Below are 18267 nucleotides of genomic sequence, written 5' to 3'. Positions count from 1 at the left end.
AAATGTAATAAATTAAATGTAACAGCTAATATACAGCAAATTAAATGTAACAAGTAAAATATAACAATTAAAATGTAACTAGTAAAATATAACAAATAAAATATACGAAATAAAAATGTAACAAGTAGACATGGGCGAACACAGGAATTTTTCGCAAAGGGGTGCAAGTTTTTAGGAATGGCCAAAGAAATAGTATCAACTTTTTTGTTACGGAAAATATTGAGGGAAAAAAAACAGGTGCCCCTCCCCCTGCATTTATATGCGATATTAAATGCACAGTAAAAAATATTGAAATATCTATACACTGAAGCGAATGCTCGGATTGGGAATATATATATATATATATATATATATATATATATATATATATATATATATATATATATATATATATATATATATATATATATATATATATACTGTAGCTGCTAAAACTGTAAAAAAATTTCACTAATGCTTCTCGTAGAGATGAACTCTTATCATGCACAGTACTGACATTTTTTTTCGAATTCCAGATCTTACACTGTTTTATGAAGCAGACCAAACAGGCATTAGCATTATTATTGCTAGAAAAGTGAGACTTCAATAAAGAAACCAACGAATCAAGATACGGAATGTAAAGCCGTGTTTTGAAATAACTCCCAAAATCCGAACATGTGGTTTTGCTGGGTGTGTCTGTCGACTGCAAATTCTAGGCATCACCAGCTCAGTAACAAGTTTGTCTGCCAGCAGTTTGCTGATGTGCTGTTCAGCGGCCTTTAATGTTTCGTTGGACAGACTGCAACAACAAAGAAACTGGTTAACTCTTTCTCGCCGTAAATATTTACCACATTCTGGTGGAATCAACGTTGGTATTGTCAGTTAGGAGACAAAGAGTTAAAGAACAGATAAATAATTGACGACAATGAAAAGACAAATCCGAAAAACGTAAGGAGCAGGCACTTATTACACGTGTGCAGTTTGACTGGTTTTACGCAGCCGTCATTTTAAGATCGCCAAACAGTCAAAGATCCCTTCAAAGTGATGACTTAAAGAGTGAATGGATTCGTATTTATATGGCCATTCAGAGTTGCCTACAAGTACGCATCTTGCGTATTTTGTACGCAAATGAACTTGAAAATACGCGAGTACGGTTTATCATCTGAAAATACGCATTTCCCCCTCTAAAGCAGAAAAAAAAATTAATAAAAACAAGTAGTTTTTGCTAATCATATATGTAGATCAGTGCGTATATGCATGGAAATGGACTATTCCTATTAGATCTACCACGAGATAGATCTAGTGTCGCTTTTTCGCGCTAACGCGCGAAGATTTTATTATTTAAGATTTAAATATTTACTAGGTCTAGATCTTACTGATCTAAATAAAGGTAAGTCCCTTTCAGTGTGTCAGCTTATAGACGACGGTGAAGTACATTGTTATGTCCGCTATTATCGTAACCTGGTGCCAGGGGCGGACTGGGTGTCAAAATCGGCCCAGGCATTTCTATACACACCGGCCCATATATTGTATATCACACGTCGGGCCTCCAATTATAGGCCTACCTTTCCTCAAAATCATTATGTTAAGTTTAATAATGTATCAATAACTGTACGCAAGCTCTAGATCTATAGCTTCATACGAAATCGCTAAGTGTGTAGGCACTAAAAGGATGAAGTCTACAGTAGCACTGTCTACGGATGTAAGCTATGACACTATTTCGGAAAATGTGTTAAATTAGTATTTTAGGACCTACAATGTAAACGCTTTTTTGTAATCATGACGCTCTGAGGGCCACTTTTATAAGAGAATATCATAAAACCTTTAACAATTAAATACGTGCCATAGTTGCTCTCATGAGACCCCTTAGGTCGTCCTACCGGCACATTCGGGCACCGGCCCACCGGGCATTCGCCCGAATGCCCATATAGCCAGTCCGCCTCTGCCTGGTGCACTTGTTTAACCTGCTATCGAGCGCTAACTCCGACCGCAATCAACAAGACGTCAAAACTCTCAATAAGATGACTGCACTCTTCACTCTTGTTCAAAGTTATTTTAAAACTTATCACATCGAAAGACAACTGGCACGGATTTCGTCTCCAATGAAAAAAAAACAAACAAAAAAACATTTATCCTATTCTAGGCCTTAACTAAATATAATTACTATAGGCCTAATTATGTGCACATGAAAACAAATCGTCACGACTAATAGGCCAACAAGAATATTTCACTCCCTCTATATAGCAAATGATTGCAAGCCTAAAATAAAGCGTACATGGTCGGCCATCAACTCCTGATTAACTTTTCTATTTTATTTCAATACAAGCCCATCTTTACAGCTGTACTTCAGTGGGAGCACTACTTGTTAAATTTCTACTATTTAATAAATTTAATAAACATTGGCTACTCAGAATCTATTCTGTATAGTTTGTAGCTCATATCCGTGATGAGAATATTTAAACCTGCCTTTGTAACTGCCTGGGTGGGACACTACCGAGGCCCTTTCTTAGTTTGTTTACCACAAAAACTCGTTTTGTAGCATTTAAGGAACCGTGAAATTATATACGTTTTTACCAAAGACATACATAAAAACTGCAATTTCTGTTCTAAAATATTAAAAGAAAGACTACAATTTCATTTCTCGATAAAGTCTAGATAGAGAATCTGAAATAAGGCTAACTCTAACCCTTTTCTGTTAAAAAAAAAATGAAACAGGTTCGCAACATCATATTGATAACACATTAAATCGATATAACAAGTATTGTATGCGATACCACGTGAATATTACAACACATTGTTGCAATATTACATTAATACAATATCGCATGTTTACAAAATCATAATTATACAACGTGGAATGTGGCTTTTGCAATGAACATTTATTGAAGTGCCAAATCCAGTGGCAGAGTCCAGAGGCAACTGGAGCAGGTATGGAGTTGTTAAGAGCAAATGAGACTCTTAATTATTCACCAACAAACTCATCTATAGTAGCTCATGAAGACTTTAATCTGGAGTAAAACAATATTAGGTCAAATACTTCTTCGTTTACATTACTCCATCTTTAGATTCTTCCTTCTCTCTTTCAACATGCATTCGCATCATTCCACATTCGCACTATGCAGGGATGCGGTGGATGAGCAGAGTGCTCTACATGTCCCACAGTGCTCCAAAACGTTCCACGGCGTTTGCTAGGTAACGCCTGTTGGCCCTGCTAGTCCGATTGGGTGACTTGAGCGCCATGCAGCAGCGACTAGACCCTCACATGCTTCTATTTATACAATATCACATTTATACAATATCACATTTATACAATATCACATTTATATTATATCACATTTATACGATATCACATTTATACGATATCACATTTATACAATATCACATTTATACGATATCACATTTATACGATATCACATTTATACAATATCACATTTATACAATATCACATTTATACGATATCACATTTATACGATATCACATTTGAATGATATCACATTTATACAATATTACATTAACACGATTTCAAAGTCGTTAAATAGCACATAAATGCATTAACTCATTCACTGCAGCATCTGCGGCACAACAATGCTGTCAGCTCGAGGCCTTGGGTCCCCATAAATAACGTAACGGAACACCTGAAGCACTGTCGAGTTCCCTGTCTGTATTTCCTGAATTGTTTTGGGCAGTTTGCCATGTGCAGTCCAGACATGCATGGCATAGTTCTTGCGCCAATCAAAGGCGACACTCTCGTTCAAAAGAAGAGGCAACTCCCAAAACTGTGGGCGATAGATCAATTCTGTGATCAGGTTGACTCGGCTTTTGTTTGTCAAGTATAGACCTTTTGATACCTGGGGAAAAAAGACATGTCAAAAGTTACTAGCCTTTTCGTCCGTCTTTATCCTGGGTTGAGATTGTAAATAACAGACTTTAAAAAAAAAATCTTAATCTTTAGGCTTTATTAAAATGATATATATTTCGATATTCAAATATGCTGTTGTTGCTTTAAAGCATATTATTTCTGATAAACAATACATGATGATTTAAAGCACTGTTTCTGATAAATGGGGAAAAAAAAGTATATACTTATTGGAAAAAGTTATTAACATTTAAGTCCGGCTTTATTGGGGCTTCAGATAGAAAATAAAAGATTTCTTTTTATCTAAATCTTATATTAAAATGATATGTCTTTCGAAATTTACATATACTCATGTTGATGGAAGATTTTTTTTTTCTTTTTTTTAAACATGTTATAAATTAAGCTTTTTTTTTGCAAGCATAAAACGTTTGAAAAATATTTATAGATAAGATATCTTATCTTATACATTACAGATGTTACTCAAAAAAAAAAAAAGAAGAAGATAATTGCGACCTACGTATTCCATGTGTCAATCTAGCCATGCATGTTAATCAATGACTTAAACTTTGCTAAGTCGTTGGTATTTCTGGCTGATTTAGGCAACCCATTCCATTCTCTAGTGGCACTAGGGAATAAGGAACACTTGTAAGAATTAATGTGTGTTTATGGAATAAGAAATGTGCCTATAATATATATAGCAGGAGATGTAGAGTCAAATCCAGGGCCTAGATCTAAAGATAGATGCAACATCTGCAAAAAAGTATGCACCATGAAACAGAAAGCCATTCAATGTGACACCTGCGATCATGTCTCCATATGAATACACCTGTGTATAACTATAAAAAATCAAACAAAGCATTAGGGTTTATTAAAAGAAATTTCTATAAATCAAATAAGTACATAAAACTAAAATGTTATTTAACCTTGGTTAGTCCAATAATAGAATATGCATCCTCCGTTTGGGACCCCTCAACTCAAGAAAACATTAAGAAACTGGAAAAGACACAAAATAGAGCAGTGAGATTTATAACAAACGAATATTCACATTTGACTAGAGTAAAACCTTTAGTAAAATCACTAAATTTAGAAAGCCTTCAGGACAGAAGGCTCAAAAGTAAAGTAGCAATTATACATAAAACACTGAACCATAATCTTCAAATACAAAAACAAAATTTAATAAAATACTCTGAAAGACACAAAGATAAAGGCACATTCCCATATGATAGGACAAATTTGTACAAATGCTCCTTCCTTCCTAGTGCTATTAGAGCATGGAATGGGTTGCCTGAGCTAGCCAGGAAAACCAGTGACTTGGCAGAGTTTAAGTCATTGGTTAATATGCATGACTGAATGCATGACGTGTAGGACGTAATCATCTTCTTTTATGAAGTAACGTCTGTATTATATAAGATATATATATATATATATATTATATATATATATATATATATAAAGGTTTAATTAAATAATTTATACACCTTGAATTAGCGCGGGTCCTATGAAAGTGCGGGGCACACTGCGGACGCATAGGTTTCAGTGGCCTAAGGTCGGCTCTGCAAAACAGCGGCGTATGCTACGCCGCCGCTGGATTAGGAAAATGTATTTCTTTACCAAGAAGAACTAATAAGAAATAATCTTTTTTTCCCCCTTGCATTTACTTAAAGATTAATTCACGTGCAGGCGTAATAGTTAATCATGTCAGTAGTTCGTGGAACACCTAATCAAATCTCACAGAACACATTTTGGGAAACACTGATTTAAAGCGCTAGGAGCCCAGGAAAGGGATGCGAAGGCGAGCTTTTGTTTTTAATGACGTAATTCTATAGCATTAGGAATGTAGTTGTTTTTTTAGCGGCACCCGAAAGGGGAAAAGACGCTATTAGTTTTGTGCGAAACGTCTCTCCGTCTGTCCATCTGACCGTCTGTCCGTCCGTCCCGTTTAGATCTCGTAAACTAGAAAAGATATTGAAAATCCGACATCACAATATTTTAGACCATTCAAAGTTCTGATGCAACGGCTACTTTTTTTTTTCTGAAAGCGAAAAATCTAATTTTTAAAACCAGTTATGCAAGCATTTTTTTAAAGAGAAAAAGCTAATTAGTATGCATTATAAATTAGACCTAAATTAAAACGAATAGTAATCTTGTAAATTTCATTTTCGTAAACTTTTCCTATATTGTAAAATTATGTTTGTAATTTTTTTGTTTTTTAAGCATTCGAATAAGACATTGGGCCTTTTCAAAACAATTACATCAATTATAAGACTTCAGTTAGGCCAGGAGAGGCGCGGTAGATGAGCGGTAAAGCGCTTGGCTTCTGAAACGGGGGCCCCGGGTTCGAATCCTGGTGAAGACTGGGGTTTTCAACTTCGGAATCCTTAGGCGCCTCTGACTCCACCCAGCTCCAATGGGTACCTGATATTAGTTGGGGAAAAGTAAAGGCGGTTGGTCGTTGTGCTGGCTACATGACACCCTCGTTAACCGTAGGACACAAAAACAGGTGAACTTTACATCATCTGCCCTATAGACCACAAGGTCTGAAAGAGGAACTAGTTAGGCCAGGTTCACATCTAACTTTGCATTCACTTGCACCTATCCTTTGATCTGCTGTTCCGTTGGGGCACTACACAAGATCTGTCAACCTTCTTTCTCCATTCTTATCTCTCATTTGTCTTTGATATAATTTCATTTGGATGTTCTTTCTGAAAATATTGAAGCCTGCCTGGGTGGGCCACTTCGGGGGCCGATTTTAAGTTTGTGTTTCCACTCAAACTGTCTTTGTAATCTTGTTTTTTTTTCAAATTTTATTTGAGTATTAATTTATCAATAACGCCACTAAACAAAAACAGCTTAACTAAAGAGGAAGAAATCCGCCCTAAAAACTAAATGTATCAATAAAGTTATTCCTCTTAATTGATGTCAAAGAAAATAATCCATTACCAACTGACTTATTGAGTATTTTTGTTTGTTGATTCATGTTTTGTTAGGTACATTAAATGATTGTTTTGAAGTGTCAACTGGATCGGAGAGTATACGTGAGGGAGAAATAGCGTTAACAATTATTTAAGGGGACAAAACCCAGTAAATGTAGCTCTATCTGTGAATACTGAATTAGTTTCCCTTGTTGGTATTAAACCCAGCAAATTTAGTCATATCTGTGAATACTGAAGTACTAGTTTCGCTTGTTTGTAGTAAACAAAATAATGATTTACCAGTGATAAATTGTCTAATTTGCTATTTTTTTTGTATTGATTCATTTGTTGTCTATACCAATAAATAATTGTGCGAGGTTTCAACTTGATCCGTGATTGGGTGACGGAGGAATAACGCGTACACACTTTTACCAGACAGACAGACAAAATGATAGAGTTTAAAAAAAGATCTTTCATACTTTTTGATGAGGGGTGTCTGCAACAGGGTTTACTTCTGAGAGAAAATTTTTCAATACGTCGTTGCCTATGTGTATTCTATGTCAAAAGGATCACATTTCTCCCGAATCCAGTACTGTTACGTACACAAAACAGGTCTACTGTAAGATGCATATTAATTCGTGTCTATTCCTCATAAGAGGCCTCACCACCGACCTGCGATGTGTCAACCTGTGGGCAGTGGAGACCAATAGCTCGTTGCCACGTCGTACAAGCCCGAGACGTGGCAACACGCTATTGGTCTAAGCTGCCCACAGTCTGGGACCGTTTAGGCCTTCTATGACCCAATCATACGACCCAAGAAATGGGGGAGGTGGGCAATTTTTTTTACCTTGGGGATGGAGAGTCCAAATCTGATAAACACTGATATAGAATTATTTCCTCTTTTGATAAAAATCAATCTAAGCCGTGAACTTAATATAAAACGTAATTCTATTCTTATCTGAATCTCTGATAAAAATAAAAATTAAAACGATAAGTACAAAATCCAATCCACATGGTCAATGTAATCATACAAGAAGGACCGGACACAACAGAATGCGACAACATATGTACCGGAAGCTCAAAATTGGAACCATTGGAATCTGCCCATGTGGAGTATCACCATAGAATGCTGACCATGTCCTTCAAAACTGTTCTCTTTATTATGAGGCCAGTACAAGACTCTCCAAAACACCAAAATAGAAAGAAAACTATATGGAGAGCTCCCTGATTTGGAAACCACTGCGCAGTTCCCATCTCATATATTGGTCTAATCATCTGAAAGCTCCAACATAACGATGAGAAAGAAGAAGAAGTAGAAGAAGATTGAAGAAGAGGAATAGTTCAGCTTCACTTATCTTTTAGTCTGTTGGACCGTTGGGACACTACACAATATTTGTCGACTATCGACCGTCTTTCTCCATTCCTCACTGTCTTTTGCCTTGGACAGAACCTTTTTCAATGGCTTTCTCTGTCTGCCTCTTCTTTTTTTTTTTCCTGGTACTGTTCCCTGAGGGAAGCTGGAAGACCTTGTTGTATGGCCATAGAGTTTTAGTGTTTTTTTTTACAAAAGTTAGCAGTCATTGTGCTGGAATAACCCTGTCTCTAATCTCTTCGTTTGCGGTTTAAATTTGATACATAGGATCTGTGTCATCTCAATTCTATTGCTAGGATCCCTTTCTCTAGCTCTGCAGTCAGCGTCCAAGACTCGCAAGCATAGAAAACTTCAGCCATGACCAGGGAGCGCATCAGTCTGATTTTGGTGCCGAGGACTATGCCTTTTATCTTTCTATTAATGTTTTTTGAGTTCTGGGTAGCGAACCTCAATGAGAGAAATTAAAAACCTGTTTTGGCATCTTAATTTGGCATCTAGTCGTGGCATCTTGGCACCTCACTCTCACCATCGCTTTGCGCTATCTCCTACTCCCCACCTCTCCCAATGTTCCGCCCTCTGTGAGCCCCTCCTCACGCTTTCCCTCTCACTATCTATATATAACTACCTCCTCCTACCTTGCTCTATCTCTCCCCCCCCCTCCCCCAGACCCGACTCTTGAATATTTTTTTTGTCTTTCGTCATGGGGGAAAACCCCTAATGTCCTGTACTCTTTAAGATAATAGAATCAGTGCAACATGTCTTTATCAGTCTATCTGATCACAATACAATGTAGACGTTGGCTGTTAGGATTAATTCTAAGAAGTGGATGCACCAGCTGGTGTTACGTTCAAAAGAAAGGTAAAATGATGCAATGCTAATTAAGATCTAGGCTCAAAGTCAGCAATAAACAAACAACAACCATTAGTGTCATGGCGGAGAATGATACTTGATTATAATAATAACAATAATAGTAATTATATTTAAAAGCGCTGTTAACAAACAAAATGTAGGCTCAAGGCGCTGTAATAACATTACAAACACAAACACGACAATAGCAATCAAAAACTAATCTTAAAAAGTTTTAAACAGATAGGTCTTAATGTTCTTCTTAAAAGTGGTATAGCATGTTGTCTGTCTGAGATCAATGGGGAGTGAGTTCCAAACCTTTGGTCCGTGCACTGAAAAAGCCCGCAAGCCGTAGCTTTTGAGGGAGAAACGTGGCACTACTAAAAGCGTTGAGTCCATTGAGCGTAGGGCTCTCTGGGGGACATATGGAGTAATCAGTTCTCTAAGGTACAGGGGCATCTCATTGTTATATATACACTGATGATAAAGTGTGGCGACCTTGTAATCGATTCTCGCTTTCACGGGAAGCCAATGGAGCATGCGCAAGAGCGTAGTAGCAGAATCTTGTCTTGTTTTTCTAAGTACTATTCGTGCGGCGTTGTATTATATTGAACGCGTGCACCTTTGCGCACCATTTCAAAACTTTCTATGACAAGTATTGCAGGTAGCAAATCAATTAGTCTTTTGGGATGTGATTTTTGCATGATATCTCCTTATAAGACTACAGGTTTTCCATCCAGAGTGAATTCACGTCGTAGCTAGTCATGGATGTAAATTAGGCATTACCCAAAACATGTCCGAGATTGTTTTTTGGAACTGATGGGATGAGATGTTTAAAATGTAGTATAGATCAGAGGTTCTCAAACTTTTTTTGACCCGGGGACCCCTTTACATAGCCAAAACTTGCCCACGGACCCCTAAGTGAAAATCTGCATATATAATTATTATTTAAGAAACAAATGTAAAAAAAAAATTGTTGAAGAAGTGCATAGAATTTAAATGAGCCAATGATTTGATAAGTTTTTCAAGCCTTCTTCTTAAAACAGGAAACAATTTGCTTAACCACTCAGGAAAAACTCCCTCTCGAGTTACCCCTATATGTGTATTTATTGAATTCATGGCATAATATTTTTATGGACATTATTTAAAAATAAGTTATACAGCGTTCCTCAAACTGTGGGGCGCGTGGTCCTGACATCCCCCCCCCCCCCCCAAATAATAAAAAAGGGGTGTGGGGCGTTGGAGTCGGTCACCTTTTTTCAAGCGGCAGAAAAAAAAATGTAAGTATGTCATTGTTTCTTTGTTTTTATTGTTTCTTTCGGATGTTCTTTTGACGGACGGCGGGGATGTCGGCAAGCAGGGTTCGAAGTCTGGAGACGACAGCCCAGAGCGCATACCACTCGACCCGTAAGCCTTATGGTATAGAGAAAGAGTATGTCGTCTATCGCTGTAAGACATTTTGTTGCAAATGTGGTTACCTTCATCGAGTTATATCCCCATGTGTTGTTTTGGAAGTCCTTATATCCTAGATACCAGTCACGAAGGAAGCTATCCCATCTTTTGGCGGCTATGAATGCATTTCCCATTCCGGTGGCTTCATTCAGCAATCCTAAAGACACGTTATACACTGAAATAAGCAATGAAATGTTTTAAGCAGTGAATATTTCAAATGAACATGGTTATGTTTAAACCCTAAAATGTTTACATTAAAATTCGATCTACGAAGTTGTTTGATGGTCCCTTTTTTACCAATACATCTATAAATTGAGCGATTTCTCTTTCGGGCATAAGATCTCCAACCCAGGACCCACGAAATAGAACAAAACATTTAAAAAGGTTGTTTTTTTCTCATCTACTCATTTATGAAATCTATAATTTATCATTCTTTTTATTTCATTTTATGCTTACGGGTAAGCTTTGCACAGTCAAGTTCTTTATCAACAGTCAAACTAAAGATATCTACATAAGCCGGGCTCAAAAAGCTCATGCAAGTAAATTTTAAAATTCAAAACGTTACAGAATGTTTAAAAACATTTGAGTAGAGTGCGGGAATTTCCGCTGAAACTATATTTAATATAAAAAAAACGTAAGCCAAATTTAATTTTAAGAGAATTATAAATGGAAACATTATAACGGTCAAACTATTGTTTTCACTATGTTGCCAATAATATCATTATTTGTTTCCCAAAGATGTACATAAACTTTCACGTTTCTAGGAAGATCGTTGGAGCCGTTTTCCAAACACCCGATCACCCACTGTCCAACCTCCAAGTTTGTTTTTTTTACTTTTGGAACCCATGAAGAGTTTGCCAACTAAGAGGTGGAATGGTAATGAGATTTATTTTTAGACCCATGCTGAAAGTAAACTTCCCATTTCAGACCTTGTGGTCTATAGGGCAGAGGATGTAAAAGGTCATCAGTTTCTGTGGCCTACTGTTAGCGAGGGTGTCATGTGGCCAGCACAACGTGCACTGTTTAAGTCTCGCTAGTAGCCTAGTAAAACCTTATTTCGCTCACATTTATAGCCTTGTTTGTTGCGTCTGTGGGTGGCCAGGGGTGTAGCTAAGAATTTGCCATCATTGGGGGGGGGGGCTTGACCTCTTTAGGGGCCCTGCATTTTCATTAATATTTAAAGTAAAAAAGACTTATTTTGGGCCCCCCCCCCCTCAAGTGGTGGCCCGGGGGGATTTTTACATTCTCCCCTCCCTCCACTACCCTAGCTACGCCGCTGACGTTGGCTGAGTGGTTAAGCGCTTGGTTTCTAAAACTGGGGTCCTGGGTTCTGATCTCGGTGAAGACTGAGATTTTGAATTTAAGGATTCTAGTCTACTCAGTTCTAATGGGTACCTGAGTTGGGGAAAGTAAAGGTGGTTGGTCGTTGTGCTGGCCACATGACACCCTCGTTAACAGTTGACCAAAGCAGCAAATGACTTTAATATCATCTGCCCTATATATCGCAATGTCTGAATGTCTTACTTATGTTGTTTGTGGAATACAAATAATAACTTATTTTGCTGTTACTTTAAAAACCCAACTCTTTAAAAAAACAACAACTAAAAAACAAAACATTCACCTAACAGACTATCCAAGCTTCTTAAGACGACCTGGTCGACATCTAGATATATCCCGCCATTCATGTACAGTAACTGGAGCCGTACTATATCTGACTTCTGATGGATGATAGTGATCTTCTTTCCTGACATCACAGTTGGCGCTTGTCTGTAGACGAACCTTAATTAAAAACGAAACACCCTTATTAGAGGCATTGTTATTAGCGTATGCTTTAGATTAATTATCACAAAGCTTATATCAACTCCTTCCGTCTGTCTTTTTGTCTGCCAATCTGTGTGGTAAAAAGTGTGTTCACGTTATTTCTTTTTCTTGGATCAAGTTCAAACTTCGCACAATTATTCATTGATATAGACTAGATATGAATCATTTCAATAATTATTTTATTTTAATACCAACAAAGGAAACTAATTCAGTATTCGCAGACGTGGCTAAATTTGTTGGGTTTAGTCCCCTTAAACAATTGTTAACGCTGTTTCTCCCTCACGCATTCTCCGATCAAGTTGATACTTTAGTTAGACAATTATTTATTGGACTTAACGAAATATAGATCTATTTTTTAAAAAAATACTTTGTCAATTAATTATTGGTAATTTTTTTTTTTACATCTAATAAGGAACATAACTTGTAGCCTACATTATTGATAGATATAGCTTTAAGGTCGGAGTTCTTCCGCTTTCGCTAAGCTTTGTTTTTTATTTTCAAAGGTTTTTTTTTTTAATTTTGCTTCTTCCTAGTAAAATCTGTTCCAAGTTGACGTTTGAAAAGTAGATGTCATAAAAAAAAAATTAAAAAATTTGCCAGTATAGGTATCAAACCCATGTCATTCCCATTATTATCGGAACGCTCTATCAACTTTGCTAATTAGCCATCATTTTCACTGTGTTTTTTTTTAAGTTCTAGTTTTGTGGTTTTATTTTTTTTTATAGGCTCTACAATTCTATATATTTGCCAAGAATGAGATAGCTTGTAGAGAAACACTATTTGCTAGACACTGTAAACAAATTAACCAATTTGAGTTAAAAACATAGAATACCATGGCATGGAATATATTTTGATATTGATACAAAGGAATCAATTGCAAAGCTTCACTTTATCATTATTTGGTAAATATGACTATGAAAAAACTGATCTAGATTTTGTTATAAGGGTAATAATCACAGACTTCAGTTTCAAACAACGACAGCAGTTTAAGAAGTCTCTTATTATCTTATCTTATCTCAGAAAATACAGGCTTCAAAAGAGAAAATGATTACGTCCTACGCGTCATGCATCTAGTAATGCATGCTAATCCATGATGATCGATTCGAGAGTATAGGTAATTGTAGAAGGGTTAGAGATTACGATAAAATACAGATCTTATTGCGTCATTGCAGACTCAAAGCCGGATGACGTTTAGAGCAGTGGTTCTCAAATTAATTTTTTACCCGGGGCCGGGAACCTCCTCATATAGTTAAAACTAGCCCACGGACCTACATAAATACTATATAAATTACACAAATAAATAAAAAAAATGTTATAACTTCGTTTGCGGAATTATAACTTTTGCTAATACTAAAAGTTAAAACAAAATTAATGATTTGAATGAGGTTGGTGAAATTTGATAATTGTAATTATGCCTCGCTCAATATTTGTAAAAAGCAACCGCGAATCTCCACGAGATACATAGGACTGCCTGGTCGTGCGGTTCGCGCGCTGGACTGTCGTTTGGACTTATCGACGGTCCCGGTTTCAAACGCTGCCCGCTCCCATGCCCCGTCGTCCTTCGAGTGGTTTGGACTAGGAAGTAAAGTATCTTCAACTCTGAAGGAACATCCGAAACATGTAAAACATTTCACAAACATGAACACATTTCTAGTGGGTTTCTTTGATTTGTGATGAGGTTCATGATGGCAATTTATCCTTGTAGTACCATATAAGAATACGTACATAAAGTAAGAAGTAAAATTGGAATTTGATTTCGTAACGGAACATTTGATGTCTCATTCTTTTGTATCCCGTTCTGAGTGCGTTGTTCATTTCGAGATAGCTTATAATGTGCGTTCTTTTTCTTGTTATTTGAATGTGAGCTGATCCAATTCTCTTTTTTTTTTCTCCTCTCTATTATTTTCATCATTTCTTCTGGGTAGAGAGGAATAGAGTGATTTTCATTTTCATTCGGGACGAGAGAAACCTGCGCTTGTGGAGCATCACCAGAGAGTGCAGACAATGTTCTTCAAAGCTACATACCATATCAAGAGGCCCGAACAAGACTCTGGCCCCAAAACCCTACTATAGAGCCAAAACTATACGGAGAACTGCCTGATCTGGAAACCACTGCGCGGTTCATCTCAGATATAGGATTACTGATCTGAGCCCTCCGACATGTAAAATGAGAACGAAGAAGAAGAAAAAGAAGTTTTCGTAACCGAACTTTATGTTCTTGTTCAAAAATTGGATTAAGTTTCTTGTCTGTGGCTGTAATGAAATGATAACGACTAGAATACCAATACCATGGCTTTATTCGTCAAGATTGCAGTACACAGTAGACGAGACAACAAGTACATCTCACGACATTGCTTAACTAATTTAAACACACATACACACACACACAATGGACATGACGACCTGGACATGTCCTTTCGTCACGCTGGACGCGCGCAGACAATAAACAAGTCAGTTACACTACACTATTTTAATAAGCTGGATTCATCTCTGAAAGGGATCTTGAGCTCGCCAATGGTGCAATTCTCAGAATGTCGTACACTTTGGTTTGAATTGTCTTGTAATAGTTTTTAATAGACACAATAAACACTGGACTATTATTTAAGTTATTCGATAGGATAAACTTACTTTAAGCGAAAAAGCTAGTTTAATTGTGTACGATTTTTTGTGTTTCTGCGGATCCCCTATGGTCGTCTTAAGGACCCTTAGGGAGGGGGGGGGGGGAGGGTCGCAGACCACAGTTTTAAAAAACCCACTGGTTTAGAGAGTAATAAGCAATTTATGCATCGAACATTTTCAACTTTCATTTCCAAAGGTGCAGTTCCCGCATTTATTTCGTATTTTCTAATAGTACAGCCCCACTACTTAATAAAGTTGAGTTTATTGATGGCTAATGGGTAGATCAAGTGCTCTGCTGCTCCTAGTTCGTGGCTCATGAAGTGTGCATACCGATCTAAAGTATAAAATGCCTGAAAAATTAATATACTATTTTAGAATATAATTTAGTGCAAGAATTGGGACTAACAATTTTTTACAAAGCTCATATCAACTCTGTCTGTCTGGTAAAAAAAAAAAAAGTTTGTACACGTTATTTCGCCCACACCCAATCTCGGATCAAGTTGAAATTTGGCACAATTAATTATTTTACCTGACAACACAAGGATCAATTTAAAAAAAACAACAATTACTTAATTAACAATTTGTTATTAAATATTTTGTTTGGTTTTCACAAGGTCTATTTCGCAGAAAGTCTCTGTTTTCATAAGGTCGTTACGAAACTAGGCATGAGCTCTATTGAACACGAACCCAAGAATGAGGTTACTGCTTTCACGTGTTATTATCGCCATGGGTAAAGAAGGTTAGGGGAGAGATTACACCGATATGACCTGGCATATGGTTGGTATCCGCCAGTTTTGACCTACTTCACTTGAAGTCGGGTTTTGTTTTTCACGGTGCATGGTATGATTTTAATATGATGCATAACTTAACGATAGCACTACATTTCTTTACTAATTCCGTTTAATTTGGTTGTAAAACCACTGTATATTGATTGAATTAATCATAATGATCTGCGACTCATAAATAAGAGAATGTCTTCTAAAAGAATATTCTTTTAGCCTTGCTTGTTTAAGACAACACATGCTCTTTTCTAAATTGTGGCAAAGCGGTAAAGCGATTGGCTTCCGAACCGGGGGCCCCGGGTTCGAATCTTGGTGAAGACTGGGATTTTTTATTTCGGGATTTTCGAGCGCCTCTGAGTTCACCCAGCTCTAATGGGTACCTGACATTATTTGCGGAAAAGTAAAGGAGGTTGGTTGTTGTGCTGGTCACATCACACCCTCGTAAACCGTAGGTCACAGAACCAGATGAACTTTACATCATCTGCCCTATGGACCACAAGGTCTGAAAGGGGACTTTACTTTTACTTTACTGTCCTCCCCCGCAGTTTGACGACCATAGCTACAACCAATGACACTGACATCTCGAACGATGGCAAAGCAGTAAAGCTCTTGGTTTCTGAACTGAGGGGTCCCGGGTTTGAATCCTGGTAAATCCAGCTCTAAAGGTTACCTGACTTCTGAAGTGAGGGGTCTCGGGTTTGAATCTTAATGAAAAAATGAGTCCACTCAGCTTTAATGGGTATCTAAGTAAAGTAAAGGCGGATGGTCGTTGTGATGGCCACATGTCGCCCTCGTTAGCTTTTAGCCACAGAAACAGACGACTTTTACATCATATGCCTTATTGTTCGCAAGGTCTGAGAAGGATACTATAATTTATTTGTGTTAAGTTAGGGCAAATTTTTTAAACATACCTTAATCCAGGGACATCTCTCAGGGTGAGCTCCCACCACGGACCTACTGGATGCTGGTCTCCTACGACGTACAAACCCGTTGGCTGGACATGTCGTTGGGCCGCCAACACTGCGATATAGTTCCAAATGTTAAACGTGTACGACCCGAACGTCACAAAGTAAACAATTTTGGGCACCAGATCCTTGGGATTCGAACCACAGGCCTCCCGTTCCAGCTCGGTGTTGAGACCTAGCTGTCGCATATAAATCCTGCACATGACGTCCGTCTTGTTGGCCAGGTCGTCGCACATAGTATCCATATGAAAACTTCTAAACGACGGATCTAAACTTGAGAGAAACTCGACCACATAGCATGACGGTCTACTGGAGTTGGGTTCGAGCTTCATAAAGCTATTGACCCTTGACTTGGGTTGCCATAAAAGATGACCCCTGAGGCTCGTAGATTTATCTGTCGATGTGTTTAAAAACAAAAAAGACGGACTTCTCACAAAGCTGTTCGTGTTAATGAACATTTCCTTGTAAATAATAAGGCTGGTGAAAATAATTACAGCATAAGTAATCTTCCGAGGAGACGCTTTGAACAGAGACCGCAATTTTAAGTTCATTTTTTATTGGGGGGGTTGAACGTGTTCGCAAAACGTTAAATTCTTATATTGAACAACGTGCCCTTGTGGAGTGTCTCTTCTCCGGAGAATGTGCAGGTTAGCAAATGTGCCCAGGCAGAGTGTCTCCTCACAAGAGAATGCTGTCACTGAAAGCTGCATACGTTTTCAGAAGGCCTTAGCAAGATGCTGGCTCCGGAGCACCCGGTAGAAGATAGGCCTATACTGTAGAAGGGCTATGTGCAGCTGCCTGACCTGGAAACCGCGGCACAATTCATCTTTTCTTGTACTGGTTATCTTATCTTATAACGTGCAGACGTTACTTTAAAAAAAGAAGATAATTACGTTCCATGTGTCAATCTATAGTCATGCGGATCTAGTCATGCTCACCAGGGACTACAACTCTGCTCAGACGATGCTGATCTGAACTCTCCAACGTGATAATGGAACAGCAGAAGACGAAACAAAACGGTATTTAAGTTTTCGTAAACTCAGCTATTGAAATAGTTTTAGTCGTTTTGTTTTAAATAGAACACGCGCAAAAGTCCAACAAAAACTAGACCAAGTTTATGTCCTAATATCCTATAAACATGGTCCGAAGATGTAAATATGTTTTGTCCTAATATCCTATAAACATAGTCCGAAGATGTAAATATGTTTTGTCCTAATATCCTATAAACATAGTCCGAAAATGTAAATATGTTTTGTCCTAATATCCTATAAACATAGTCCGAAGATGTAAATATGTTTTGTCCTAATATCCTATAAACATAGTCCGAAGATGTAAATATGTTTTGTCCTAATATCCTATAAACATAGTCCGAAAATGTAAATATGTTTTGTCCTAATATCCTATAAACATAGTCCGAAAATGTAAATATGTTTTGTCCTAATATCCTATAAACATAGTCCGAAAATGTAAATATGTTTTGTCCTAATATCCTATAAACATAGTCCGAAAATGTAAATGAACATCGTGAAACCCAGGGCTGAAGAGAAACAAAATGCTTGCAATTTGATTTGAACTCTAAACGACTTCGACTTTGAGTTAGATACAATCCTGGAGTCTACACATCTGGTTATAATTTTTGTACCTATCAGCGCAGTGACCAACT

The 18267-nt window shown here is 37.4% G+C and overlaps 1 protein-coding gene across 2 annotated transcripts; it reads right to left on the bottom strand.

Moving 5' to 3' along the window:
• Positions 1-545: 545 nt before the first annotated feature.
• LOC129922646 (uncharacterized) lies at positions 546-18267 on the bottom strand. Of its 2 annotated transcripts, none has more exons than XM_056009315.1 (4): positions 16551-18267; positions 12039-12196; positions 10444-10592; positions 546-3827 (listed from the first exon to the last, which is right to left on the bottom strand). In XM_056009315.1, exons 1-4 carry the CDS (start codon positions 17153-17155, stop codon positions 3540-3542), a joined length of 1200 nt encoding a protein of 399 aa, XP_055865290.1. In that variant the 5' UTR covers positions 17156-18267; the 3' UTR covers positions 546-3539. The 2 variants fall into 2 exon arrangements, with proteins under 2 accessions (XP_055865290.1, XP_055865291.1); XM_056009316.1 differs by having other exon boundaries at positions 10444-10574.

Source organism: Biomphalaria glabrata, chromosome 14 (genome assembly GCF_947242115.1).
Source record: "Biomphalaria glabrata chromosome 14, xgBioGlab47.1, whole genome shotgun sequence".
NCBI classification, from domain to species: Eukaryota; Metazoa; Mollusca; class Gastropoda; family Planorbidae; genus Biomphalaria; species Biomphalaria glabrata.
The sequence above is the reverse complement of the archived record's forward strand: the minus strand, read 5'-3'. Positions and strand labels throughout refer to the sequence as shown.